Source organism: Neophocaena asiaeorientalis, unplaced genomic scaffold (genome assembly GCF_003031525.2).
Source record: "Neophocaena asiaeorientalis asiaeorientalis breed wild unplaced genomic scaffold, Neophocaena_asiaeorientalis_V1.1 scaffold275, whole genome shotgun sequence".
Classification (NCBI taxonomy): Eukaryota; Metazoa; Chordata; class Mammalia; order Artiodactyla; family Phocoenidae; genus Neophocaena; species Neophocaena asiaeorientalis.
In genome coordinates, this window is record NW_020173679.1 from 8,655,824 (window position 1) to 8,683,369 (window position 27,546).

The 27,546-nt window shown below is 61.1% G+C and overlaps 1 protein-coding gene across 4 annotated transcripts; it reads right to left on the reverse strand.

Annotated features, from left to right (window-relative positions):
- On the reverse strand, nt 1-27,213 carry TMEM201 (transmembrane protein 201). 4 transcript variants are annotated; one of them, XM_024749740.1, is made up of 11 exons: nt 24,248-27,213; nt 17,267-17,387; nt 16,428-16,622; nt 15,025-15,201; nt 13,520-13,872; nt 12,832-13,035; nt 7,268-7,500; nt 5,111-5,182; nt 4,134-4,433; nt 3,176-3,313; nt 1-1,988 (listed from the first exon to the last, which is right to left on the reverse strand). In XM_024749740.1, the coding sequence occupies exons 1-11, from the start codon at nt 24,604-24,606 to the stop codon at nt 1,891-1,893; spliced, it is 2,250 nt and encodes a 749-aa protein (XP_024605508.1). In that variant the 5' UTR covers nt 24,607-27,213; the 3' UTR covers nt 1-1,890. The 4 variants fall into 4 exon arrangements, with proteins under 4 accessions (XP_024605508.1, XP_024605511.1, XP_024605510.1 ...); XM_024749743.1 differs by lacking the exons at nt 1-1,988; nt 3,176-3,313 and adding an exon at nt 6,642-6,763 and having other exon boundaries at nt 4,169-4,433; XM_024749742.1 differs by lacking the exons at nt 1-1,988; nt 3,176-3,313; nt 4,134-4,433; nt 5,111-5,182 and adding an exon at nt 5,278-6,760.
- Between the last annotated feature and the right edge of the window lie 333 nt (nt 27,214-27,546).

A 27,546-nucleotide genomic window follows, 5' to 3' on the forward strand; every position in this document is an offset into this window, starting at 1 on the left:
TCCTTTTTTTTTTTTGCTTTTGTAAAGAAAAATAAGGTTGTGTTTTTTGTTTGAAAGAAAACGTAAGTCAGCCCCCTCCCCGCCCAGCCTCTCCCCTGCCCCTGGGGGGCGCTAGGACCACCGGCCCTGGGCAGGAGGGGCCAGGCTGGCCCAGGCGCGAGAGGAGGGGGCTGGGCACTCAGTCAGGGCTTCCTCAGAGCCAGAGAGGAAGGGTATTCGGGAATGGAATTTGGCTTGGTTAGGCAAACAGTAAAATTAAAAAACTCGACAGCCACGCCCACGGTACGAATGGAGGCCAAGAGGCACCACCTCCGAGTTGGAACCATCTCTGGCAGCTGGAGTCTGGGACGTGGCGTGGCCCCTGGCCCCCAATCCCCCCCGTTCTGGGGTGAGGGGTAGGGCAGGAAACAGTAGCTCTCAGGAGTGGGGGGACGTCAGAGCAACCTCCTTCCCCACACGGTAAAAAAAAATTACTAAAAAAGCACCCAAAGCTTAATAAAACTAAACCTCCCCGGCAGGGAGGACTGGGGGTATCCTGCTTCCCAGCAGAACGCCTTGCCTGGCAAAAATGTGTAGAAAAATAAAATTAAACTTTATCCCTGAATGACAGAGTGAAGACCCTTCCCCTGCCGTCATGAGCCTCCCCACATGAGTCTCAGAATTCACAGAGGCTGCTGCTTCCTCCTGAAGTGGCACGAACGCGTGCACTGACACACGCACGAGTGTGCACGCACGCACGCACACACATACACACACACACACACACACACAGCCCCACACCTGCGTCCAGGGCCCAGGGCAGCGGGACGGGGATTCTGACACCCACAGGCAGTCTCTCATTCCTCACGGCATCTTGAGGGTCCCTGTGCCAGACTGAGACCCATCCTTCCTCTTCTCGGGGGCAGTGGCAGGACCAAGGGGCGTGGGGTAGGAAGCAGGCTGGCCACAGTGGCCTGGAGACAGAGGTCGCGCTGAGCCCACCGCGACAGCAGAATGCTGAGGGTGGGCGTGAGGGTCCAGTCTCATCAGAGACCTGCAGGCTGAGGGGGTCAAACAAGGCCCCTGTGGACAGTGCATGAGGGAGGGGCCTGGAAACGGGGCGGGGCGGGCCCCGGGTAGTGCTCTCACGGCTGCAGGGCTGCTGCCAGGGAAGGTCACCAGAGGTAATAAAATGGGGACACAAGCAGGGAGAAGTGAGTCTGGCGGGTGGTGCTTACACTAGTCCAATTGGGCCCCTGAGACCCAGGAACTCTGAGGGGCCCTGGGCAGGAAACTCACCTGCCCGCCCAGGAGAGCCAGAGGGAAGGCGTAGCCCACAGCCCACAGGAAGGGGCAGGACAAAACGGCAAAAGATGCTGGCCCTCAACGGGGCCTGCCAGGGGAGGTTTATCCTCCACCCGGCTGGAGACCTCCCCTCCCTCCTCCCCCAGGGAGCCTGAGGCGGCCCACGGGACAGAGGGGTACAGTACAAAGATGTAATCATAGCCCGCGGCTGCGGGCTCAGGGCCACAGCTCCTGATCCCGTCACAGCAGTCGTGGCGTTCCCGCCAGGCAGGGCTGGATGGTGGGGAGGGACCCCAGGGTCATGCAGCCCCTCGGGGACCCCTGGCTTCAGGATCAGAGTGTCAGCACCAAACACACAACTGATGTCAGCCAAAGAGGTGGGCGGGGAGGGCTGGGACCCCCAAGACCATGCCCAGCCCCACAGTCTGTTAGGTGGGGAGAAGGCTTCCGGGAACAGGGCTCCCTCTGGCGAGGTCCAGGGCCCTGGAGAAAAGGGCGGAGGCGGCAGCCCCTCGAGGAGGGCTGAGGCCGGCAGTGGTGGAAGCGGCATGCACCTGGGCGCACCCTCCAAGATTCTCTGGGTGCTGGGAGGCTGCGGACCGCGGGTCAGCGCAGGCTCTGGTACAGGTAGGCCGAGGTGAAGAGGGCGTTGACAGTCAAGCTCACGGCCAGGAGGCCCCGGATCAGCGAGGGGGCTAAACGACCTTCCAGAGAGAAAACGAGAGACCCGTGAGCAATGTGGGGCTGAGGTCCCGCCCCCAGGGGAGGCGCTCCTGGGCTGAGGCCCCGCCCCCAGGGGAGGTGCTCCTGGGCTGAGGCCCCGCCCCAGTTCTTTCCGGGCACCCAGAGGCCTCCCCATCTGAAAAGACCCGGGAACGTGGGGTCACTTGGTTAAATTCTGACTCCTTTTTTTTTTTTTCGGCTGTGCCCCGCAGCTTGTGGGATGTTACCTCTCTGACCAGGTGTTGAACCTGGGCCCTCAGCAGTGAAAGCGGAGTGCTAACCACTGGACCACCGGGGAATTCCCAAGTCCTGACTCCTGGAAGATACCTCTCTTCCTGACCCTGTGCCACCAGGCAGGTACCGGGCTAGGGTGGCACACACCTGCACCTTGCCATGGGGTACACCAGCTTTACAGACAGGACAGGACGAGTACCCTGCCCAGGCCTCAAAGGCGATAAGCTGCTGACTGGGGTCCCCCACCCCAAGCTGATGCTGCGGGGTCACATCCCAGACCCCACCTGATTTGGGAGCAGCACCCATTTCCAGTCAGCTCCAAATGATCATTACAGGGAAATCCTGTCAACATACATGTCTCCCACACATCTGGAGGGGGTACCAGGAGCTGACTGCTGGGCTTTACACTGAACTGGGATTTGACGTCACAGCCCGCCCCCATCCCGCAAGCAGAGGAGCCAGGATTTGAACCCAGGCAACTCAGTGTCCTGCGCAGCCTGCAGCCTCTGCACTGGCCCCCAGGGCGCCCACGCTGACACCCTCCTGGGGAACTTTCTCCCAAGGTGAAAGTGTTCTGTATCTGTTCTGTCCAGTCAAGCAGCCACAGGCCACACGCGGCAGTGGAGCGCCTGCAATGTGGCTGGTGCAGCTAAGCAAGTAGATTTTTAATTGTTATTACATTTTAACTGTTAGATGTAAAGAGCCACCTGTGGCCAGAGGCTCCTGCCAGAGGCTCCTGTAAGAGCGCAGATGCAGACCCTAATCTGAGTGGGGATGCTGTCACAGACAGGTGAGATGGGTGGGCCATCTCACCCTCTTCTGTCACCCAAGAGCCCTCGAGGGGCTGTTCTCGGACAGCTCTCAGGAGGTGGCTGCAGACCCAGAGACCCCGCGCTACCCTGCCCCCCTCCCGCACATCACACGGGGTGCAGACCTCGCCAGGTGGGGGCCTCCTCCGTGCACCCTCTGGTGGTCGTGTCCACCACACAGGAGGACGACCGGGACGAGTCGTCCTCTTTCTTGATGGAGCGGCTGCTGCACGTGCTGCCCCCCTCCGGCGCTGACTTCATGTCTGCAGGGAGAAGGGGCGTTTCAGTGGGAGCTCACGGCTCACCCCCAGGGACAGACGCAGGGCAGCTCCACCTCCAATCCCAGGATGGTCCTCAGACACGGCCGGCCAGCCAGCCCTGCCGGTCCCAACTTGCTCGGCCCGCCCCAGGCAGTGGGCAGTGGGAGGCCAGGTCCTCATTCAGGTCCTGTCCGTGTAGCTGCCGTGAAGGGAGCTGGCTTTAGATCAGGAGCAACAAACTCAAACACCGCCAGGCGGTAGAAGACGACGGCCACAAGCGAGGCTGTGGAGGGGGCAGGTCAGTGGGGCAGGGAGTGGCAGAGGCTGGGGCGTGGGACCTCAGCCTGCCCTTCTACCTGTCTGGCCCAGCGTGGCCAGATCTTCTGATATAATACGAGACACAGGAAATCCACACATTCATGTGAAAGTTCTAGATTTTAAAGGTTGAGGCCTAATTTTAAAAATTCTAAAATGCTTTGCGGAAAAACTTCATTTGAGCAAAACAAAAACATCTGCAACCAGATGCAGCCTGATGCATTTTTGACCCATCCCAAGGAACAGAGGAGCCTCCAGGTCAATTGCAAAAGAAGAAAATAAAATCAGCCAAAAAAGGGCAACGTCCTGGAGGGTTCAAGGTCACCAGAAGCCAGGCCAGCCAGGCCAGGGATGTCTGGACTTGGGAGAGTGGCCACACAGTCAGATAAGAGCCAGGACAGGCCCCGTGTGACCTCTTGACGGTGTCCCCACCGCTGCACACTGACCAGAGGCCTCCCACGGCCCGCTGGGCTCTCCTGCCTCCGAGAGGGCGGTCAGAGGGCCGTACCCACGGTGTGCTTCGTGTCCCGCGCCGGCTGCCTCTGTGGGACGGGGGGCGGCTCGATGGTGAAGAGGCTGCCATTGCGGGGCGAGTGTTCGTCGGAGCTGCTGGGGGTGTTAGGGGCCTCCCCAGGGGGCGACGGGAACAGCAGCAGCTTCTGCCCCTTCAGGTTGAGCCGGGCAGGGCTGATGAGGGGCCTGCGGTGGCGCAGAGAGCCAGAGCTGGAGGCCACTGAGCCGGCCACGGAGGGCGCTGGGGAAGGGACGGGGGAGGAGGGGCAGCTCCCCGACAGCAGAGAGAAGTAATCTGGAGGGTGGGAGGATGACAGAAACAAAGATGACGATATCGTGTCAATGTCTGCTCTAGTTATAGGACCGGCTGTGGTCCTGGGGCTCTTTCCTGTATTGACCCAGGGAGAAAGGCGAGGCTGGGCCTAGACTGGGGGGCAGAGGGGAGCCCTGCTGAGAACTGAGGTAGGAGGGGCCTGCACCCCACCAGGCACCCGAGAGAGGGGAGAGGATCCCGGAGCCTCAGCCATGCCCCCTCTGCCCCCTTCCCCCTGACTTCTATCCAAAGCCCCTGGTTCCTCCCTCAGCTGAGAGCAAGGCCCGGGGAGAAACCAACCCTGGAGACCTGAGGTCAGCGACCCTGAGCCCCGCTGACGCCGGCACCCCAAGTGCCGCCTCCATCCGTCACCACTGTAAGGACGACAGCATCGTAGCTGATCCTAGAAACTCTCACGCCCATTTCCCAGAAGAGGAGACTGAGGCACAGGGCGTGAAGCACTTGCCCAGGGCTGCACAGCTGGGAGGCACAGGGTTGGGGTTTAAACGTGACCCCCTCTGGGGGCCCGTCTGACCCCAAAGCTCACGCTCAATGTGGCTGCTGTCCCGCCCTGCACACGCTTTGGAAACGCCGGCCCACGCGCTGCCCTGCCTCAGGCGGCTTCCCGGTCACTCCTCTTGGCGTTCTGTCCTCCTCACCTGAAACCGGAACCTCTCTGGATCGGGACACCTGAGACGGTGGGCGGCTCCCACTGAACAGATACCCTGAGTCTGGAGAGGAAAGAGAAAGGCAACACAGGTCCCTGCGGAGGCAGGGCCCGGGCTCCAGCCCCCTCCCCCCCTCACACGGCTGCTCTGCCAAGACCGTCACCCGTGTGGGGCTTTCACGAGGGCACGTTCCCACCTCGCAGATGAGGAGGCCGAAACCCACAGCAGGCCGCACGGGAGGTCGCGTCCCGGTACCTGACCTGAGCCTTGCTTCAGCCGTTTGGAGCCCTGCCCTGCTCCACTAACCCGTCACCTGACCACCTGCGCTGGGCCTTGGTGCGCAGAGCCCGCTGCCCCTTCCTCAGCCAAGTGCGCCTCAAGGGCAGGGGCTCCATCTCATGAGCCCCTTGGTCTCCCAAGCGCCCTGCTGACAGCCGAGCGTGGAAAGAGCCGGCGGCCTCCATGTGCCCGCGTGGGGGCTGCTGCCCCACTGCCCGAAGGGCTCGGAGGGGTCCGTCGGCCACAGAGCCCCGCCTGCCCCTTCCACCCACCGGTCCGGGGACACAGACCCAGGTCAACCCCCAAGTGACTGTGTGAGGATGGCCACGTGGCCCAAGCACAGCCGGAGTCCTTTCAAGAACTGGGGAGGGGCCTTCCTGCTGGGGCTGAGCTGCAGGGATGCAGGGGTGAGGCCTGCAGCGAGAGGTGCAGAGGCAAGTAGAGCAGAGAGAGACAGACGGGAAGATGGACCCTGGTACTGCGCCCGTGCCCCGGACCACCAGGGCCTCCTGACACCTGAGCCAAGGACCCGCCCCAGCAACGGAGACTCCGGGATCCCACCGTGAGACCAGCCTGTGTTCCACAGAACTGCTCTGCCACCCTCGGGGCAGGGGGCCTCCTGAGCCCTTGCCTCGGGCCTCCCAGGGCAACCGGGAGGCTGCCTGTTGACACAGAGAACTCTCTTCTGGGGAAGGGCCCAGCTTCCGGGCCCTCCAGATCCCTGGGTCCAGGGCATTCCATGTCCACTCTGCTCCCCTCCCCCCGGCTCCAGCTGCTGTTCACGGAGCGCCTGCAGAGGCCCTGTCCGTCAGCCCCAGGGCCTGAGCTGGGACTTGCCGGCCACGGGCTCAGGAACTCTGCTGAACAGCCATTTCCAGAGGAGGGCAGGCGGCAGCCACCCTCCACCAGCAACACGGCTCACATTCGGTGACACAGAAGTCCCTGGAGTCCAGGTCTCCGTACCCCTCGGGGCTCTCACCCCTTCAATCCCAGCCTGAAGGCCTCAAACACTCCCCACCGCTCACGAGCTGTGTCCAGCGAGCCGTGTCTCCTGCACTGTGGCCCACCCTCTACCTACGAGGACGCTGGACTGCACACAGCAGACGCTGGGCGGGTCCCGGAGGGAAACAGGTCCAGAGGGGTGTCGGACTGGAGGGGGAGGCCCCTGCTTGGGGGAGCTGCTCAGGGGCTTAAGAGAGACACTGCACGTCAGCAAGCCCGGCTTAACCAAGATGCCGCCCACCTTCCTAGAGGCTGGATCCTGCCGCACAGCCCCGCACCCCAGGCCGCACCCCGAGGGTGAAGCAAACCCCGTGGGCACCGGGTGGCTTCCCAAGGTGAGGAGGGTCGTCACGGAAGACCCTGCTGGGGAAGGAGAGGGATGAGACAAAGCCTCCGGTGACAGGGACCAGGTGCTGGTCACTCCGGGGCTCCATAAATGTAGCAGACCTGAACCGAATCCCTGCCCTGTGGACCACACAGAAAGGCCGGGGGCAAAATTCCCAGCCCCCAGTGTCTCAAAACAACGGCAGTTAATAATAACGGTGAGAACGGTGATAAAAGACAAAACCCCACGGGAGGGGACATGGACCCACCGGATGCCTTTAAATACACCACCCGGTTTAACCCTCACGACCACCCACAGAGTGGGTTCCACCACTGGCCTCAATTTTTTTTGAGGGCAACTGAGGCTCAGCATGGTTAAGCCCCTTGGCTAAGGCAGCCAGTGAGTGGACACAGCAGGGTCTGAACCCAGTTCCGCCCGTCTCTACAGCAGAAGCACCACCACCCACCTCGGGCTCAGCCAGAGTGCCCGAGCCCGGCTGCCCCCAGCCCCGCGCTGCCCACCACGGCCCGAGCGCCACTTACCTGCTCGCGTCAGAGAGGGGATGGTTCCCAGTGAGAGGGCCCGGCTGAGGCGGCCGGGCAGCGAGGAGGGCGAGGCCCGGCGGGGAGACCGGAACAGCTGCTGGTTGGCAAGTGGCAGGAAGCCGGGCGGGGCGGGGATGAACAGAGCCGGCGAGGGGCCTGCGACGCTTCGGCAGGGGACGGCCAGGCTGTGGCCGGCGGGGAAGAGGCCGGCAGAGTCTCCCGGGAAGTACCTGCGAGAGAGAGCCCAGCGGGCATGGGAGAGGGGACTGGGTCAGCCCCGGGGGCCCCCGGAGTGGCCTCCGCACGGCGGGCCCCCTCCCCTCCCACGGTGCGAGGTGGGGCACGAGTCGGGGTCCCAGAGGAGGCGTGTGTTAGTTGCAGCAGAAAAGCAGTCCGACCACATTCACGCCATTAGGAGCGGGTGGCTGGGAGGTGCCAGCGTGACCCACCCCTCCCGGCATGCCCCCTCCGATCCCCCTCAGCCTCACAGCAAACTAGGTCCACTACGAGTCTCGGTATTAAAGTGACACTGTCGCCCTCGCCAGCCTCACGCCAACCCTTCACCTCGAAGCAAAAAACGCCCAGCCCTGCGCTGGCCGCTCAATTGGGCCGACGGCCTTGGGCTCCTCCGCGCCGCTACCCGCCTGGTGCCCAGAACCTCCCGGCAGCGACCGAGCTCGGGGAGCCCCTGCTCCCCAGGGCCCGACTCTGGGAGTCCTGCCGCTGCCCTCTGGTCTCAGACACTCCTCGAAAGCCCCTGGAAGAGCGGGGCGGAAGGCAGCCAAGCTTGGGAATCTCTGGGAAGAGGCTCTGGCCGGACACCAACTTGAACTTAGAAAGACCCGTAACGATCGCAAGGCTGCCCGAAAGACGGAAGGTGACAGTGTCTCTTTAACTCGAGAACGGTACAGATCACACAACAGGACCCGGTGGCCCCAAGCCAGAATATCAACCATGCTTCTGATTAAGGCAACCGATTACAGAGGGGGAGGGACAGAGACAGTTAATACATGATTAGTCCGCCGTCTGGACGGAGCTGCGGGAGGTCCAGCCTTACCTCGGTCCCCAAGGGACAACTGAGCCCATGGATAATGTGCCGATGGACGGGCAGGCGGGCTCAGTCCCTGCAGCAGAGCCGGGGGGCTGCCTAAGGTACCCACCCCGTGCCCACCACGACCTTGAGCTCGGGGCACCGCTGGCCAATATCTCCACGCCACTGATTTCCCTATTTCTCATCCCTGCCCCTCTCTTTAAACAAGTTTTATGAGGAAAGTGTGGGGTCAGCTGATGCCCTCCTGGAGAATCGCGTGGCCTCCTTAAAGCCTTCCAAAGCACCAGGAAGCCACCTGGACTTCAGAACCAAGGCCGGGGCCCAGTGGCTGGGGGACACGGGGAAATCAAGCAAATCTACGGCGGAGTCTGGGCAACCTGGCTGGCCCCAGGCTGGACACGCCTGTATTCCACCCGCTGACCCATCCTGCCTAAGCCCGTCTGACCCCTACACCTCCTTTCCCCCAAAACGCCTGCGGAAGGTCCTGCCTCTAAATACAAGATACGATTTTGTGCTGTCATTTTAGAATGACATACCGTTTGGCAGGACAGACGACCTTGAGGAGTGGCCTGCAAGGTTGGGGGACACTAGGCACGACAGTGAAGGGCGGTGAAGGTGCGCTGGGACCTTTGGCCAACTCGCTCCAATCACGCACAAAGCCCCGCCCCCTGCTGGGGCCTGCACCTCCCAGAGGACCCCGTCCGCCCTGTGCAGAAGCAGCCTGATGAGGGCGGGGCACGTGGGCCACGTGGGCGGGCACGCCCGGGCCCTTCCAGCGGGTGGCAGCGCGACTCTGCCTGCGCTGGGCTTCCTGTGCCGCCCCACCGGGCAGCCCACAGGCCAGGCCAGGCCGCGAGTCTGCCGAGGGCCACCTGCAGTAATTGGCAAGTAAGAGGAGAGGGTCCAAGTCGGGCTGCAGGTTTCAGAGGTGGCCAGCTGGGCCCAGGAGAAGCTGGGTCTTGTCAGCCCTTTCCTACGCTTCCCAGATCCTGCTCACACCTGGGGCTGCCCCGGAGCTTATAGCCTGAGTCTCTCATCCACCCGGTACAGGTGCTTTCCCAATCTCTGATGCTACTAAAAATGGTGGCACCGAGGGGGAGACGGTTCTGTGGTCTGACCCTCTCACTGGGACATGCGGTGGCATCACTCAACTAGCAGATCCTTGTGAAGTGCCAAGCGTGAGCCCTTGTCCTGGTTCCGCAGAAGACAGGCCCCAGGAGGCCCGTCAGAGGAGCCCCATCTCCGCCAGGCTCCCGAGCGCTGCACAGGGACCGACACTTCCTCTGGCGAGGCCCGCTCAGACCGCCTGTGCCTTCAAATCCCATCTCAGTGAGGCCCCGGCCCGGATCCAACTGTGTGTGTCCGCCGGGACACAGGGGCTCCAGCGAGGGGGCGGGCGGCTGGCTGCACTGCCTCCCATCTGACACTGAGGGGGACCTTTGATTTTCCAAGCCAATCCCAGGCCAAGCCGGGAACAACAGGAGAGAGGACTGCATCTTAAGCAGCAGTTTATGGAGACGAGGAGAAGCACGGGCCAGCAGGGCGCCCGAGGATGGTGGGCCCTGAGCCGCTTGGTGCCCACGCTGCCAGCTCCCAAACCTGGCCCGAAGCCCCCGCCCCCGGCACAGAAGCCTCTGGAGGAACGTGAAAGAAAAAAACCAGAAAAGACGTGGTGCCTGACGCCCACCGGTCAAAGCAGGGCCCCGGAGGCATTTATTGAAAATACAGCATCAAAAACACTACATCTATGGCCGGGAGTTGTGGTTACAGTAATTGGAGGATCACTAGACAATCATCCACGTCTGCACAAGAGAGCACGGGACACTCGGTGACAGCTGCAGGCAGAAGGGACACGGGCCCCTCCCGGCGGGCTCCTGGGCAAGCGTTACGAGTGAGCCTGCTCGGCCTGGGGCGGGGACCCCAGAGCTGGAGGGAGAAGACGGCCCCTTGATCCCAGATGGTCTGACTGTCGTCCCCAGCGGAGGGGAGAGAGGCCCCAAGCAGGGCCGACACGTTCCCAGGTAATAAGCCACGATCCCAGTGGTGCCCGCACTTCCTCAGCTGTCGCCAGTAATGTCGGAAGGTGCTGGAATATGCTCTATGTAATGAAACTTTAAGGGACAGGTGGGTGATTTTAAAACATCACACCAAACACTAAAGAGGCCGGGAAGCCTTCCTCGATGAGCTCCATCTCAGCGACACGAAGGTGTCTTTCCGTCCCCACTAGAGGGCAGGAGCGACATCTGCTCAGCAGGCTCCTGGCCAGCGAGAGAGCTGGTTAGGGTTGTTATAAATAATTTAACTTAAATACACACGTACACACAGATGTCCTGCTTCTACTCAACACCAAGAAAAACAGTAATTAGCATCGCGCTGCCAGCTTCCTTGAGAACAGGAGATTCCAGAGGGCAGGGCACACACAGCCAACAGACACTGGCTCCCCGCCTGGTGCCCGCCGCGCCTTCTCCCCGAGGCTGGCCGCCGGGCCGAGGGACGGCCAGCCCACTCCCCCTCTGCCTCGTCAGCGCCCTTCCATCTCACGCTCCACCCGGGCGCTCCCCACCCGGGCGCCGAGGGGTGAGTGGCGAGGGGTGGCCGCCTCGGAGCCCGAGAACCCGAGGACGGAGGGGCCTGGGCACGACTCCTGTTCCCCGGGGGCTCTGCGAGGGGCCTGAGCCGGGCATGCTCCACCTGCCCCTCAGGCTCAGCCAGCTGGCCGCCCTTTCCTGAGTGTGACCCGCACACGCGTGTGATCCGCTCTTGCCTTCCCTGGGCTCCCATGTGTACAGCGGAGGGGTTGGCGCACTTGGGGCCACACGTGGAGGGGGCTCGTGCCTGCAGCGAGGAGTTGCAGGACCCAGGGCCCTGGAGGGGCGCACGGCCTTGGTCCAGCCTCCTGCCACGGCCCTGGGAGGGCAGCCCCCAGGCTGGGAACTGCCTCAAAACGTGGACGGCACGTCAGCCTCCAGAGCACATCCACGCCAAGGTCAGCACTCAGGGGCCCTGGAGAGGGGTCCAGCTCTCCACCCACAGGCAGTAAACAGGCTGGCACAGCAGGGCCTGGCCCAGGGAGAGCGAGGCTGAAGCCCTGTGGGGTCTGCGGCTGCCCTACAGGGAATTGGGAAGCAGGAGCTGTGGTGCCCTCCCTGAGGGGCTCTAGGGGCCAGGAGGAGGGCAGTGACAGGCCAGAGAGGGACAAGGTGACAATGACCTGGTGTCATGGGCCTGCGTGTCCCTTGGGCTCCTTACTCCATGCTAACCTTGGGCAGTTGGAACACTTCCCAGGCATCATACTGGAGGAAGGGGGTGAGAGGAGGAAACTGGGGACACCCCTGGTATGGGGGGAAGGGAACAGGGCCAACGAGAGCAGTTCAGGCCCCACGCTGCCTGCCAATCAGGGCCGCCTCGGCCCAGGAAGCCTGAACCCCGGTCCCTGCAGGGACTGAGTGGAGGGCTTGGCCATAAAGGTTGGGGTCCTGCCTTTCGAGGGCAGAACCCAGGGGCTTCCCAGGAGAGTGGGCAGAGTGTGTGTGCCCAGGTTCTGCCTATCTGGCTCACAGTGGTGCCCAAAAGATAGAGAAGTAAAGGAGAGAGTATTTAGAGCTTAGACCTTCCCCCAGCCTGGGCCAATTCTCACCACAGCCTGGCTGTTAAGATACCTGCTGACCACAGGAGAGGCAGGATTTCCTCCTGTCCACCTTGAGAAAGGCCTCACCCTACACACTCATGGTCAAGGCCTGTCTGGGCCTAAGAACTGCACTCTCCATTCCTGGGGAAGGAGGCTGAGGGATAACAGGGTCTCAGAGCAGGGAACCCAGGGGGCTGCCCTGTCTCCTCCTGGTTTCACCAGCTCCACGGGGCTTACAGGGCAACGGGCAGGACCAAAGGGACAGACCAGAGAAGCGACGGTGGGACGAGGTAGGGGACTCTGCTCTGGCCCCGGCTCAGCAGCACCTGCCCATGCCAAGCAGCCCGAGTGGTCAGGCCATGCGGCCAGGGCCCAGCCTGCAGCCACCATCACCAACCCATGTCAGGGGGCCCAGAGGCACGGCAAGGTGAGAGGAGAAGCAGGCAGCAGGCCTGCAACCCTCTTCCCGTGGTGTCAGAGCCAGGAAAAGGGCCGTGGCCAGTGTGGGGTGCCTGGAGCTGCCAGCAGGAAGCCACGGGTCAGAGGCAGGCAGCATGGGCGCTGCCCGTGTTCCAGGCTCAGGACGGTGAGGGGGTCTTTGGCCAGAGAGGTGGAGGCAGTGAGCAGCTAGAGAGCACTCGGTGGGCTGGGGGCCTGGGCTGGGGAATGGCTTGGTGGAGCCAGAAAGGAAAGGGGGGCAGGCCTGACTCCTCGGGGAAGTGGAAGGGCTGGGCCAGGACCGGGGGCCCTAGGCTGGGCGGGGCCGGAAGTGAGGCAGGTAAGAAAGATGCAAGACAGAGGGGCACTGTCTGCGCTGCGGGCAAAGCCCTGGGCCTGTCCGTCCGTCTGTCCTCCCCCCGCAGTCACTGCTGCTTCTCTGACCTTCGGGGCCGGAACCTCCGTGGGCCCGTCGCCTTCCTCGTGGCCACGGCTGCTGTGAAGCCCACCAGGCAGCACAGGGACGTGGTGCTGAACTTGAGCGTGTCCAGCCAGCTGGGCGAGGCAGCCTGCAGGTACTGCTCGGCCAGGTGCAGCGCCAGCAGCAGGGCCCACAGGCCAGTGGAGAAGGCGTCGATCCTCCGGAGCCTGCGGGGAGAGCGGGAGTGAGGGCCCAGCGAGGCGGGATAAGGCGACCCCTCCCACTCTGCCACCTTCATCCACCCCCAGCCCTGCTCAGAGGACAGAACCCAGGGCCATGAGGAGAGCGTGGGCCTCTGAACGCCGCTTCCAACAGTTACAGGCCGCATGACTCCGAGTCAGTGTTTCTCTGAGCCTCAGTGTTCTAGTCTGTACGACGGGGCTAAGAAACCTCCCTCAGAGTCACTGGGAGATGATGTGGACACCGTTCGGTACAGGGTCTGCAACCGCACGGGGAAGCAGGGCAAAGGCCCAAGGGCGCCCACTCGACCTCCAACAGCCCGTGAGGCAGGTTATCATCAGCCGACCCCGCAGGTGAGGAGCCTGAGGTGGAGCAGCGAGGCGGTGTGGCCCCAGTGGCCCCTCAGAGCCCCGCCCCTCCAGCCTGGAGCTCTGCTCCCTCCCTGCCCCGCCCGCCCGCCCCCCCACGCACCTGAGGCGGCCGGCCAGCAGCATGGCCAGCAGGCAGGTGAGCAGGCCCAGCCCCACGACGCCCATCTGGTGGCTCTGCCCAAAGGCCCAGGCCTCGTGCAGCTTCTCCGCCGCATGCTTGGGCAGCAGGCCCAGCAGCTGCCGCCAACCCTCGGTCCCAGGGGCTGTGCTGTTGTCAGGCGGGGCCGAGCCATTGCTACCAGGCGGCAGGGCCGGGGGCAGGGGCGCCCCCGGGGCAAAAGGGTTGCTGGTGCCGTACAGCGCGGTGGTCAGCAGGAAGGCGCAGGCCAGGAAGGCGAGGGCTCGGAGCACGATGACCTGGAGCGGGGCCTTCACCACGGACGAGCAGAAGCTCTGAGGGAGGGAGGGAGGGAGGGAGAGACTGGTCGGCAAGAGGGACAGAGCCACCGACACCCATCCTGGTGCCCACTCTGTGCACGGGGGTCTGGCCGGGGCCCACCTGCCGAAGAACCCACCAGTTCCTGATGATCAGAGACGCCCTAAATTCTCACACCCTCTTGGCTTTGTTTCTGGTTCACCACTGGGTCCCATTACTCTGTCTCATTTCTGGGCCGTCGCCCCACTGCGAGCTCCTGTGAGGGGAAGAGCCGTGCTACCACATTCTCCACAGAAATCCTTTGGAAGTGATGGTGGCCTCGTCTTTCAAGCACGTTTTTTTCAATCGTTTGCAAATTCTCATAAAAAATTCCTACTGCGGCTCTAACTGGAATCGTAGTAAGTGTACAGATAACTCCGGCCAAAATTAAGTTTAAAAAAACAGCAGTAAGTTGTTCAGTCTGGGAACGCGGTGCAGAGGAGGAAAGCAAGGGTCAGAGCATCCCACTGTGCAAGTGGGCGTGTGGCTGGCGCGTGGCTGTGTGGTCGGGGGCCTGGCTGCAGACTGGAAAGCACACACCAACCAGTCAGCGAGATGGCCACAACCAGAGGGCGCCTCCGGGGACCCAGGGGGTGGGTGGGAGTTTCTCTGGGGAGGACGGATTTTACTTCTAAACCCAGTTGCTACTTATATCACATTCTTTAAAGCCAGGACATTCCAGCATCTGAGTACAGTGATAAAAATTAACGGTGGTTTTAGCCAGCCAGTCCTGGGCTCAAATCCTGGTGACACCACACACCAGGTACGTGGCCCTCTGCAAGTGACTTAACCTCCCCAAGTCTGGTTTCCACGGCGCCTTGGAGAGCACCCATCACGAAGGCGCTGGGAGGAACCCACACAGGTGCTGGCAGGTGCCCAGGCTCAGCAGGGCAGCTCAGAAACCCCTGTCACGCACGCAAATAACTAACATTCTCCTTAGGACCCCTGCTCCGCTCCGTGTCTGGGGACAGGTTGGGATGTGGCCCCACGGGACAGTTGTTGCCCCAGGGAAAAGGGCCTCAGCTCTGCAGAGCCGCCCCCCAGTCGCTGGCCCAGCCCTCTGGGAAGGGGTTTCCTGCACAGACCCCAGGGCTGGGATGCCTGGAGTGCCCCATGGACGCCCCTCGGACCTGCGCGTGGGTCTGGTCGGCCTCCCGGCGCCTGAACTGGTGGCTGAGCAGCAGGGCGCGCAGCTGGCGGTTCTGGTGCTTGATGTAGTGCTCGACGGCCGCCTGGCACGGCCGGCACAGCTTGTACATCTGCTCCAGGTGGTGCCGGTACACCTCGATCTCCTCGTCATATCTGCCCTGCGGAGGGAGACAGAGGCTCAGGGTCTCCAGGGCGCGACCGTGTGCGAGTCGTCCCCAGTCTGCACCTGCTTCCCCCGCTGCCCAACAGGACAAACGGCTGGGAATGAGGGCCGCCCAGAGGCCGGGACACAGCAGGGCCCTCAGCTGACAGCAGACACTCCAGCCAATTCTGTCGCTCCGAAGGACGCACCTTGAGGCCAGAGTCTGGGACGCGGCCCCTGCTTCAGGCCCTGCTCCCGGACTCCAGAGCTCCAGGAAGGCAGGTGACCCACGGGGGAAGGTAGCTCTGGGCTGACACCACCTGGACGCGGGCAGATGGACAACCCAGAGGTGGGGCTGCCTCCGCCCTTAAGCCCAGTGGTCTAGAAGACACTGGCGAGCCCCTGGCCGGGCCAGGGCCCTAGCAGAAACCAAAGGGCCTTTACGTTTCAGGAACAGCCCAGGAGACTCGAGTCCCCTCCCACCCCTCCTCCCCCAAGAGATGCAGCAACACGCCCCTCCCTCCCTGCTTCCAGGGGAGGGTGGGAGGGTTATCAGTTTGATCTCTTGCTGGGACTGAATGTGCCAGAAGAGGTGCCCTGGCTGCCTCATTGCACATGCCTGCCCTTCTCTCTGCAGCCTCCCTGCCTCTCCCCTCCCAGCCCCAGCTCACCTCCATTTCCCTCCCTCCACCACTCCCAGGCTGGGCCTTGGGAAAGTCAGTGTCTCTGGGCTTCAGCTGGGATTTTCTCCTGAGGTCACGGAACCCCCAGACTGGGTGAGGTGACATCAGCTAGATGACAAGGCTGCTGGGCTCCACGGTGGACCCGGGCGAGGCAAAGCCCTAACACCAAGCCTCTCGGCAGCACCTGTCTCCCCTCCTCTCCCACAAGCCGGGGACATCGTCCACCAACTCCAGAGCAAACTGCCCGCCAGCCAGTGGCTAAGACTGACTCAGAGGGACACGGACAGGATGGTCCAACAGGGCCCCAAGCTGGAGCCCAAGGACCCTACCTCCCCCTACCCAGGGACAAAGCCCTCTGGGCTGGCAGGAGCTGGGCTTTCCACGATGCTCCCAGGCTTGGGGACCCAGAGCAGTGACACGAGACAGAAAGAGTGAGAAGCGAGTGGCAGCTGAGATGGACTAGATCACACACGCGGAACACAGGGCCAGCACGGGGCTGGGGTGAGGAGGGGCCTCCCCTCCACTGCTCGAACCCCCAGCCCCTCCCACACCCGCTCACCTCGTCGCGCGGCGAGAAGGCGGCCAGCTGCTTGATCTTGGTGGTCTGGTGGTGACTGCACCGCCGGCACAGCAGCACCTGGCTGCTCACCCACTGCGGGGGCTGCATGGGGGCTCGGGGGCCTGGCGCGCCGCTCACCACATGGTTCAGGTGCTCCAGGTACTGGGCGGGGATCGGCTTGTTGTAGTCGCCGTTCTGGGCGGGGAGGAGGACTTGAGTCAGGGGGAGCCCCTCCCTGCGGGCAAGAGCCTCCCCACGGGTTCGGGGGCCGGACGGAGGGCCCGCGTGCCCACACTCCACGGAAGTGGATCGCTAACACTCCCTTGTTTTACGTGCAACGCAGAAGCTCTTCTTCCAGAAAAACTTCACGGGAACCCCCAACACAGGCGATACGCTGAGGGTGCAGCCTGGATCCCGCCCCCTGCCCACACTCCCACCTGGTGTCCCTCCTCAGGACCCAACAGGGGCTGGCACAGGGGTTGGCAAACTCTGGCGATGGGCTGGCTGCCCACGTCTGTGAATAAAGCTTTCCTGGGCTTTATTCACAGCCACACGCGCTACACATGTCTGTGGAGGCTCTGCAGTGCCGAGCAGTCGCAAGAGACCGTGTGGCCTGCAAAGCCTGAACTCCTCATTGCCCGGCCCACAGAGAGCCTGCTGACCCTGGCCTGGTGCAAGGTAGAGATTGGGCTTCAGAGCCAGAAAGATCTGGGTCTGAACCCAAACCTGCCAGTTTCAGAGCTGGGACTTTGCACAAGTCACCCTAGCTGCCCAAGCCTGTCTGCTCCTCCTCAAAGGAGGGGCCCAGGGCCCACAGGTCCTGGATGGGAGGGCCGCACCTCCTGGAAGCCGTTGTACTGTTCGCAGTGGGGGCAGTCCCAGCAGTTGCGGTTCCCATAGGGCACCACTGTGTCCTGGTTGCAGAACCAGCAGTTGACGACGGTGTGTGTCGGCTTCATCCTGTGGACGAGCAGAGTGGAATCAGCGGGAAGACCTCCGTACCCAGGCAACAGGAGACCAGGGAGAGCATGTGGGAAGCGGGATGGGGACCCCAAGCTGGAGATGCAGGCAGGCGGAGGAGGACAGGACGCTGTGTGTCCAACGGCAGGACCTGGGCTTCTCCTTGGCCTCTGAGGCCAAGCCTCCCCCGAGCTGGAGATGCACCAAGAACCCAGGGCCAGCCAGGCCACGGGGCCGACAGGGACCAGGCTCTAGGACCACCCTCCATCCCCGCAAGGCCCGCAGACCTGGGCCTGTTCCCAGGATGCGGAAATGGTGCTCCCTGGGGAGTTTCCAGATGGAAGGCACCTCCTGGGCTTCACAGAAGTCCCCAGGAGAGCGAGGGCCAAGGAGGCCAAGGGGTAGGGACTGCAGAAGGCTGCTCAGCCTGGGGCCACCCCTCCCCAGCAGGGGGACAGGACAGGCTGGCCACAGTGGCCCTTGCCGGCCACATGTGTGCTGACAGGTGGGGTGTGCGGGATAATCCCGGCCCAGACACCGACGGATCTGTGCTCTAGGGCCGGCCATCCATCTCCCTGGCTGTTGGGGGTGTGTGTGTCGAGGGGATTGGGGAATGGACATGGCAACTACCAAGCAAACCCCTCTAGTCCCAAGAATCTAAAACAATGTGGGCAACAGGTGGCAGCTGCTTGAACCCTGGGGTCCTGGCCTTGCCACTCCTGTCTCCCTACTCACCCCCAGAGTCCACCTCCAGCTCTGGGGGTACCGCCTGGGCCTTCGCTGGGATGGGCAGCCATACCACACACGGACACCCCTACTGTCCACAGGACAGCACGGCCCCAACCTTCTGCGAGCCAGAGCCCCCGGCTCTGCCACCTTCTCCTCTCCCAGCCTCGGCCCGCATCTGCAAAGTGGGAGCGATCACAGAACCAGGGCATCTGCGTGTTATAAGGACCCAATGACACAAGACACGTAAAGGTGCTTCGCAACGCAGGGCGCTGGCTGTGTCACTACCCTGTCCCCGGCATTGTCAGGGGCCTGGAAGAAAGGCTGGCTCCCCGGGAAGCAGAGCTGCTGCTTCTGACACTGCTGATGCTTCCTGGCCTTGCCCTTGCACTGACCATGGGCAGGTTACTAGAGTCCTCCAAGCCTCAGTCTTCTCACCTGTCGACTGGGCACAAGACATGTCAAGTGTGGGAAGCGCTTACAGTGCCCAGCTAAATACCCAATAAATGACAGCTTACACGGGGAGGGCAGGGGAGGGGAGGAGAAAGCCCAGACAGAGACAAGGACATGAAACCAGACCTTGCAAGGAAGGGTCCCAGGGTCCACAGAGGGCACCTGCAGCTCCAGTTCAGGCCAAGGCCCTCAGAATGGACGACAAGGGACCGCACGTCTTCAGCATCACTGAACCAGAGGGCAAGGCCCAGAAACAGCAGCACTGGGCAGCGCGGCTCGTGGTCATGGTGTGGCCTTTGGGGAAAGTCATTTCTTTATCTGGCCAAGGGGGATAATGATAATCCCTGCCCACAAAAGGCTGCTGAGGGGATCGGATGGAAGGCACCTCCTGGGCTTCACAGAAGTCCCCAGGAGAGCAGCTGCCACCTGTCGCCCACATTGTTTTAGATTCTTGGGACTGGAGGGGTTTGCTTGGTAGTTGCCATGTCCATTCCCCAAATGAGAGAACTTAGGAAAGCGCTGAGCTGGGCAGGTGATCAGCGGAGGCGTTTAGACAGCTTCACTGGGCTTCAGGCAAAGAGCAGTGGAAGGAGGCGGCTAGCGTATGGGAACCGCTCTGCTGAGAAGCCGGCACTTGGCATCCCTGGGCAGTTAAGCACCTGGCTTTCTCTTTGTTAACCTGTACCTGCTTCACAGGCTTCTCTGTTAGAGTGCATAGTGGTGTGTCCAAAGGGGTGACGAGGCAGGCCGGAAAACCTCTCCCCTCTGCCCCCAGGTTCTGCTGTCCTCGTGATGGGTCCCTCTGCCCCCTTCACCCCAGAAGCTCACCGCACCACACCCCGCCTCTGGAAAGAAGCCAGCAGAAGAGCTGGCAGCCCACGAATAAAGAGAGATGGGAAGGGAATAAAGACGACCGGTGGCAGGCGAGCAGGAACTGAAGCTTTGGTCCAGGGGGCCAGGCACGAAGCCCCTCCCGCCCAGGAAGTCATCATTTCTACCCTGAACCTCCAGCTCTGTTGCTAGGGAAGTGAGCCTGGCCTGGAAGGAGGTGGCAGGAAGGGGAGGCTGGGGATAAGTCCTGGTCCCTGGGCCAGCGGCTCTGGCTTGGTAATCCCTGCCCAGGGTTGGCAGGGTGAGGGTCCTCTCTTGCGGACAGGGCAGCTGCCTGCCACCTTGGCCAGCTGGGGTCCCCGCGCCAGGAAGTCACCTCCCAAAGCTCCCAAGGGGTGAGCCCTGAAAGCGCGTGCAGGCCTGTGAGCGGCAGACGGACCAGCAAAGCTACGGGGAGCTGGGTGTGAATGTCAGCTCCCCAAGCACCAGCGCCGCTGCCGCCTGCCGGAAGCGTCACGCGCCAGACACGTGGATGAAGTGACTCACATTCGCGGGCTGCACTTGACGGCTGACCTCACAGCTCGTACGTACTGTCCCCACAGCCACGGCGCGGGCCCGGCCTCTGGGCCTGCACCCACCGCTACCAGGCCTGACGCAGGAGCCCTTGGGTCAGCCTATTCTGCGCCCACTTAGCCGGGGTCCTGCTGCTGCTCAGGGAAAAGCCCCTCCAGCCTGCTCCCCTCCTAGCCCTCACCCGCTTCTCCCGCAAGCCAACAACCTCCATCCCCAGTGAGGCTCTGGGTCAAAGCACTCTTCGTGGTGGACAAGATCTGAGGGGACAAGACAGAAGGTCCCTGTGACACAGGCAGGAGCAAGTTAGGTGGGTCCAGGCCAGGCCAGGCCACCTCAGGTGGAAGGTTGGGCCCCAGAGGGTGAGCGGCCGGGAGGGTCTGGAAGGTACTCACCCAGCTCCTGCTACCTGTGTGCTGAGCTCTCTCAGGCTCTGCGGGGGTTGGAGGAGGCCTGAGGCAGCCAAGGGCAGGATGGGCCCCTGGCGGGGAGCCAGGGGCAGCTGCATGCTCTGGAACCGTCCCTCCACAAGCCCCAGACCCACAATGGGGAAGAAAAGATGAACACAGGCTCCCAACAATGGTATCACCCCCTCAGCCCCACACACGGACAGTTAGTTCCAACACAGCTCGTGCCCTGGCATCCCGCCGTGCCCTACAGGTCTGGTGGGAGCGGGGGGCGTCAGCTCTAGCCCACCACTGGCCCAACTCTCTGAGGGCTGCAGCTCCAGGCCCTTGGTCCAGGACCCTGCCAGGGGGTGGGCACCTGCTGTGAGCCCAGCACCGTGCCACATGGAAGAGACACTGATGGGGATCAGTCCCTGCTGGGGGGCGGGGGGGTGGTGCTCAGAATCTGGGGGAGGCCCAGGCATCCACCAGTCTCCGCCAGGCCCTGAGAAGTTCCCCGAGAGGGTCTGGCACGCAGCCTGTGACCCTGGCACCACGTGCTGGCCTGGCGGGGTCTGGAAGATGGTCTCTGAGAGTCAGGCTGGTTCCCTTGGGGGGCCGAGAGGTCAGCCTCCAGCAGGGCCCCGAGGGGATCCCAGGACAGGCTCACAGGCGAGGGGTCCTTGTTGGACCCCACACGGCTCCTCACTTGCTCCTCTGTGCCCTGAGTGTTGTCCGATCCACCAGAGAGAATCCAAGGAGCAGCCTCCTGGGCAGCGGGACAGCGGCACCAAAGTGCAACTCAGTGCCACCAGGACCCAGCGGGCCTCCAGCCGCCCGCGCCAGCCTCAAGGCGAATCACACTTAGGCCCACAGCAGTCCAGCCAACACCAAGACGGAAAGGCCGGATCCGCCCTCGGTGGACCACACCGGCCCCTCAGCACAGCGCTGGCTGGGTACACGCTGGATCGCCGGGAGGCAGAGACGAGCGAGGCTCTCCACTCCTGACCCGGACACAAGGACGAGGACAACGACCTCACAGGGCAGCTGGTGACAGGTGCCATAGGAGACAGCCAACAAGTGGTGCATTTGCCGTCCCCCTCAAGAACGGGTTTGCCGGGCAGCAAGGCAAATGAGCAGGTGGCCCTCAAACAGATGGACTGCGGGCAAGGGGGGCACCACCCGGCATGCGTGCGGAGAGCAGGGTCCCCCCAGCCAGAGTGCGCAGCACCAGGAGAGCCTGGCAAGAGGTGAGCGGGAACCAGGGACCCTGGACGCCAGGCCGAGGCTTAACTCTTTTACCTGGGAGGCTGCATCCTCTCTGTTTCCAAACACCAGAAAGTGGACAATCCAATAACCACCTATGGGGGCCTCCAGAGGTCTTGAGTAGGGATGTGCTGGCAGGAGATGGATACGATGGCAAGCGGCAGAGCCTGGGGGTGGGAGTTTGGGTGGGGGAGGCACAGGAAGCCACCAAGACTGCCTGGGTACAGGGCACGCCAGCCTGGGGAAGTGTAATTGGGGCTTCCACCTGGCCTCCTATGGGTGCAGAGTGACAGCCAAGTTGCTCAGTGAGGACCCAGAGCACAAGGCTTGGTTAGGAGCTGAAGGGCCAGAGTGAGGCAGGGCTCTGCCGTTTAGCAACTTGGTGTCATAGGGCAGGAAGCCCAATCTCCCTGGGCTTCTGTTTTCTCATCTGTAGAATGGGGCCAACGGCAGCTCCTGCCCCACGCCAGGTCATAACACACAGTCCGGTCAAGAGGACTCCGCGGGTGGGAAGCCAGGGTTGGCCCTGCCGGAGGCTCTGCGGACCGCAGCCCTTCAGAGAAGCGGGCTCTTCCCCCTGCTCCCCGGCCGATCCTCCGTCCAGGTCCCTCCGTCGCTGTGCTGAGCCCCCAAACACCCAGCCGGCCAAGTCCATTTCCAGAAACAACTCTCCTCACATGCCCTCCCCAGGGTCATTCTAAACCCACGCTGTGGCCAAAGCCATTCCTCACTGTCACTGTTTCCCCCACAGAGGGAGAAGGGCTCAGCCTGGTCTTGCTTCTGAATCGTGACAGTGGCTAACTTATGACCCCCAGACAAAAGCCAGCGCTCTGGTAGAATCTCAGAGCCTCCTGGGAAAGGCCCGGTCCTTCTCAATCAAAAGGTCCCAATGCCACACCACGACTCTGGTGTCACGCCACACTGGTACCCTCCTGGCTCCCCTCGAAGCAGCTCACCCAACACTGCACCAAGGCCTCAGACTCCTGTCTCAGGGAGAGGGAAAGCTGTGGCTGGCAGCCCAGGGACCCCCAGGAACAGCCGCAGCACAAGACGGGAGCTTGAGGCACAGTGAGCAAACCCAGTGCGAATCTAGCCACACCAACACAAGTGAGAGCTGCAAAGCCTGGAGACAGGACCTGGCCCAGGCTCTGGTCCTTGGGCTGACATTCCCTGCCCCCGGTTAACTGGGAGGCAAACCGGGCTCTGGACACACCTCTGCTGTCGACACGCTCTGGGAATCTGAGCAACAGCAAGCGGCATGCACCTCTGCATCTCAGCTCCCTCGCGCATGAGATAACTGGTTTGAACCAGTTGGTCCGGAAAGCCCCTCCAGCTTCCAAATTTTGGGCAGAAGCTGGGACACGTAGAGCTGTGCGTTGTCAGGGACCCCTTGAGGCCACCCCCTCCTCAGCCTGCCAGGCTGGCTCATCCAGCAGACACAGCTGACGTCCCTCCTACCCCTTCCTCCCCCAGGAAGCCTGTGACTCAGTCACCCTCACTTCTTTTCCCTTTGGGTGAGAAGCAGTATACGGTGATGGCTAAGGAAGAACAGACATGCCTTCCAGGTTCAAGTCCCAGCTCCCCCACTTGCTGCCGAGTGACCGTGGGCAAGTTCCTTCGCTTCTCCCACCTAAGAGCTGCGCTTCCACATCCCCTGCTGAAGCTACAAGCCCACCCATTCTGTCTCCAGAATGTTCTCACAACCCCACCTTTTTCCCCTATCCCCTGGGAAGGTGGATCAAGTGGGTTGACAGTGGGGCTGCCCCTGAGGTCCTCCTGAAGCAAGAGGCCATTAAGCTTTTATCCCTGACCATGGAGACCAGCTGTGCACAGTGGGGTCAGTCAGCATGAACTCGGAGCCAGGGTCGGGGGTGGGGAGCCGCCACTGAACCCGCTGGGCAGCCCAGCCCGGTTTAAACACCTCTGAAGTATGTCAGGCTTGCCTGCTCTTGGAGGCTGTGGAGCCCGGGGGTCAGGGATGCAGGCTCCAGCGTCAGGATACTTCAGCTCACACCCTGACTCGTCTAGTTAATAACAATTTATGTAGCTCTTTTGTCCCTCAGCTTCTCTAGACAGAGCAGGGGTTGTGACTCCGAAATGGGCTTATGTGAGATTAGAACAACGCCCGAGACAGCGTATGCGGCTCAGAAACCACCGGCCGGTGTTCACGCGACCCAACGTGCCCCTGAGGACCAGGGATCGGGGCTCAAGACGGAAAGGAGCAAGGCCCGACCCCCGCTCGACGCTCCCGCAGGGTTTGGGGGCCCTGCAGACCCTGCATCTGGGCCAGCACAGATCTCCGCGGGGTAGGAAGTTCGTACGTCAAGCGCTGGCTGTCCCCGCCCGCCCCACATGCCTGGGGTCCCCCAACCCACTCCTCGGCCGCTTCCCGACTGGGGATGCCCAGCCCGGTTTTCCTTCCGGGGGCGGGGCGTGCACAGTGGGGCTCGGCGCGGGGACACACGGGCCGGGCCCCACCGCCGCGCCGCGGCCTCGCCGCGCTCACGGACTGCGAGGCGCGGGCGGCCCCGGAGCCGGCGGTTTTGGGAGGACAGCGGGCGGAGGGCGGGTGCGGGTGCAGGGCCGCGGGCGTGATACTAGCCGGCCGCGTGGGCCGCGCGCACTCACCTCCGTGCGATCCGGTAGAGCAGCACGCCGGCGGCGGCGCACGCCGTGACCCCCAGGCCGCCGGCCAGGCCGGCCGTTGGGTAGCGGGCCAGCAGCGCGCTCATTCCCTCCATGGCTCCCGGCGCGGGCGATGGGCTGTGGGCAGCGGCAGGCGGCAGGCGGTAGGCGGCGGCGGTGGCGCTGGCGGCTGGGCCGAGGGCCGCGGGCTGGACGCGGAGCGGCGGCGCGCGCCTCCTCCCGCCGTGACCTTCGCCGCTTTGTAGCCGGCGCGGGCCCGCCCCCTGACTCGGCGCGCTCCCGCCGCGCAGCCAATCGGAGCGTGGGGCGAGCCTGCTGGGCGGGGCGCCGGCGGAAGTCATCGTACCGGCCAGAGCGCGCCCTCCCGCGGCCGGAGGGGGGAGGTGGCGCGGGGCCCGGCCCGGCCCTTCTTCGCTCCCGCTTCGCTCGCCCGGCGCCCCAACTTCAGCATCCCGGGCTAATAAGTCTTTCCCCGGCTAGTCCTGTCTTCCCAACGCCTAGCCAAACCGGGCCTATGCGCGCGACGCTGTTTTACGGCAAGTCGGAGCTTCTTAAGCCGCTTCCACTGAAGCCACTCCAATGGTCAAAAAATTAGTTTGCAGAAACATGAACCCCGCCCACTCCCGCCATAGGGAGGAAGGTAACTAGATCATGGGACAGCCACGCTACGGAACGTAATTCAACTATTAGAACGTCAGAGCTATAGGTATTGGCCTAGAGGGATGAAACACTTAAAAAAAAAAGCAACATGCACATTAATTTTGATAATACTTAAGTTTGAATAAACTCCTATAATATGTGTACGTTTATTGGAACAGACGATGGTTAACATTGAACTGCAAACAGCTACCTCGGGGGGGGTGAAGATTCACTTCATGAAAGTGTTTTAGTATTATTGGTTTGTGCTAAATTACTTTTATAACTTTAAAAAAAAGGAAGCTCAAGTTGGGAATATTTGTATTTAATTCCGCAGTATCTATTTCAGTGTTTCACAACTACTCGTGTTTTTTGAGGTCAACATTAGAATCCTTACCGTCCTGGACAGTGATGGGTGATTTAGCGGCAAATGTTTCCTATTTCCTGTTGCTGGTTAATCTGTCCCACATCCTAGTCCTGTGCCTTCACCAGGAACTGCAGACAAGGGAGCAGGGCACGAAGCCTGGGCAGTGATGAGAGTCTGCCTGGACGCTCCACTTTCTTGTAAATTAAGTGTCAGAGTAGAGGCTTTCCTTCACTTCATTTCTGCTTTCACCACAAATGAATGAATAGCAGTGAAGCTTCCCTTCAAAATGTGAGGCGTTGTATTTAAGCACCATCCTCTTTCCAAGGAAGATTGTCTGCAGAACGTCCCACTCAAAGGAAGGGCTCTGTGATCCATGTGGACAAAGAATGCACCCAACAGTTCTGTCCTGGGCATGGCTAGAAGCTCACCTTGACTGGGGTGGAATCGTAAGCCTTAAGTGAATTGAATGGAATGGTTTGCTGTACCTTAGCTTCAGAGTCAGATCATTGAGTAGGCTCGGATGCCCCTGCCACCTTACATTCATCTACTCAGCAAGCAGCACAAACCCACGATTGGTCCAGTTTACTACTTATCTCCGGCGAGCCAGGCAAGCCTCAGAGCCTCTCTCATTTGTAAAATGTGCACGATGGTAATACGTGCCTCACAAGTTTGTCAGAATGAATTTAAATGAGAAAGTAAGTAACACCTTGCACAGTGCATGGCACACACAGATAAGCAACGAGGGTTTAAAAAGTCTTATACGTATGACTACTGAAAAATGGTGAAATGTCAGTGACTAAGCTTGTGGAAAAGAGAGAAATCAATCATGGGATTTTTCCATTAACAGCTCATATAACAGTGATATATGCCACTTTAAAATCCAGTAAGCCCCTTTACAGAGGAAGCATCACTTTCTTCCTGCTTGTTCTCTTCCTACTTCTGGTACTCAACGTTTCTTTCATTTCAATGCCCTGGTGCAGAAGCAGAGAACTAAATTATACCAGCTTAATGTCAAACTTATTACCTCAAGAATGTATAAGTGAAAATTATTTCCAAATAATTCTCATACCCAACTAGTGAATATTAAGCAACCTAACTTTTGACCTTCATATTAGATAAAATCTTGAGGAAAAATTCAGGCTTTCGTATGAACATTAAAATAGGAAGGTGTTGCTAAGTGCCACTATTAAACAGTTAAAATGAGCTTCTGGGACAGAAATATCTTTGCTGTCGCGCATTGTAGAATCACTGAAGTTGGACTAAAGTCATTTATTTTGACTTCCATTTAGTGTTGACAGTTGTAGCAAGTTACGCTAGAGGGCGCTCAAAAACACCAACCGACCTCCTTTATGACCAAAGGTGAAGAGAATTAAACTCAACTGTATTTCAATTTGAAAATAACCTCTTCTCATCCCTACCAGAGTATCTGCCACTGAATCTGATGTGACAGTGCATCAGTGATTAGAATCAAGTATCTTTCTAGATATTCAGATTGAAAAATAACCTTAATGTACAGTATATGCAAATTCCAGTGTTAGAGTTCATGGGAAGACGATCTATCTTACCTGCCTTCTGTCTTATTATCTTTCTGTCCTTTACTAAATTTCCTTTAAAAATGAGGGGGGGTTTAAAACTCTGGTGATTTCTCATTTCTAGGATTTTAACTTTTTAACCTTAAATTCTAGGGTATTTAAACAACACCAATGCCTCCTGTCAGAATAAAAGAGCACTCCCCTAGGGGTGGGCAGTCAACCGTGCTCCCTGCCCCTCTTCTCCAGTGGTGGAGCCCCGAGAACAGGGCTGCAGATGCGCCACGTTCCACACTCACAGCTGACTCGGAGGCTGCCCTCTGACACTCTCACAAGGGACCTGGGCTTGACTAGGCTGAACTGGGGCAAGTACATCCAGGGCCAAGGTAATTGGTAAACCATTCTTTAAAACTCTTGCCTTTGGGCTTCCCTGGTGGCGCAGTGGTTGAGAGTCCGCCTGCTGATGTAGGGGACACGGGTTCGTGCCCCGGTCCGGGAGGATCCCACATGCCGCGGAGCGGCTGGGCCCGTGAGCCATGGCCGCTGAGCCTGCGTGTCTGGAGCCTGTGCTCCGCAACGGGAGAGGCCACAGCAGTGAGAGGCCCGCGTAACACAAAACAAACAAAAAAAACTCTTGCCTTTGGTTTAAACTGGGGATAGAGGATAACTTCTGGAAAAGGTTTATAGTTTAAAATATTTAGTGTCAGGAAGCTGTACTTATTTTTTTAAACTCAGCAGCTGGAAAGCTT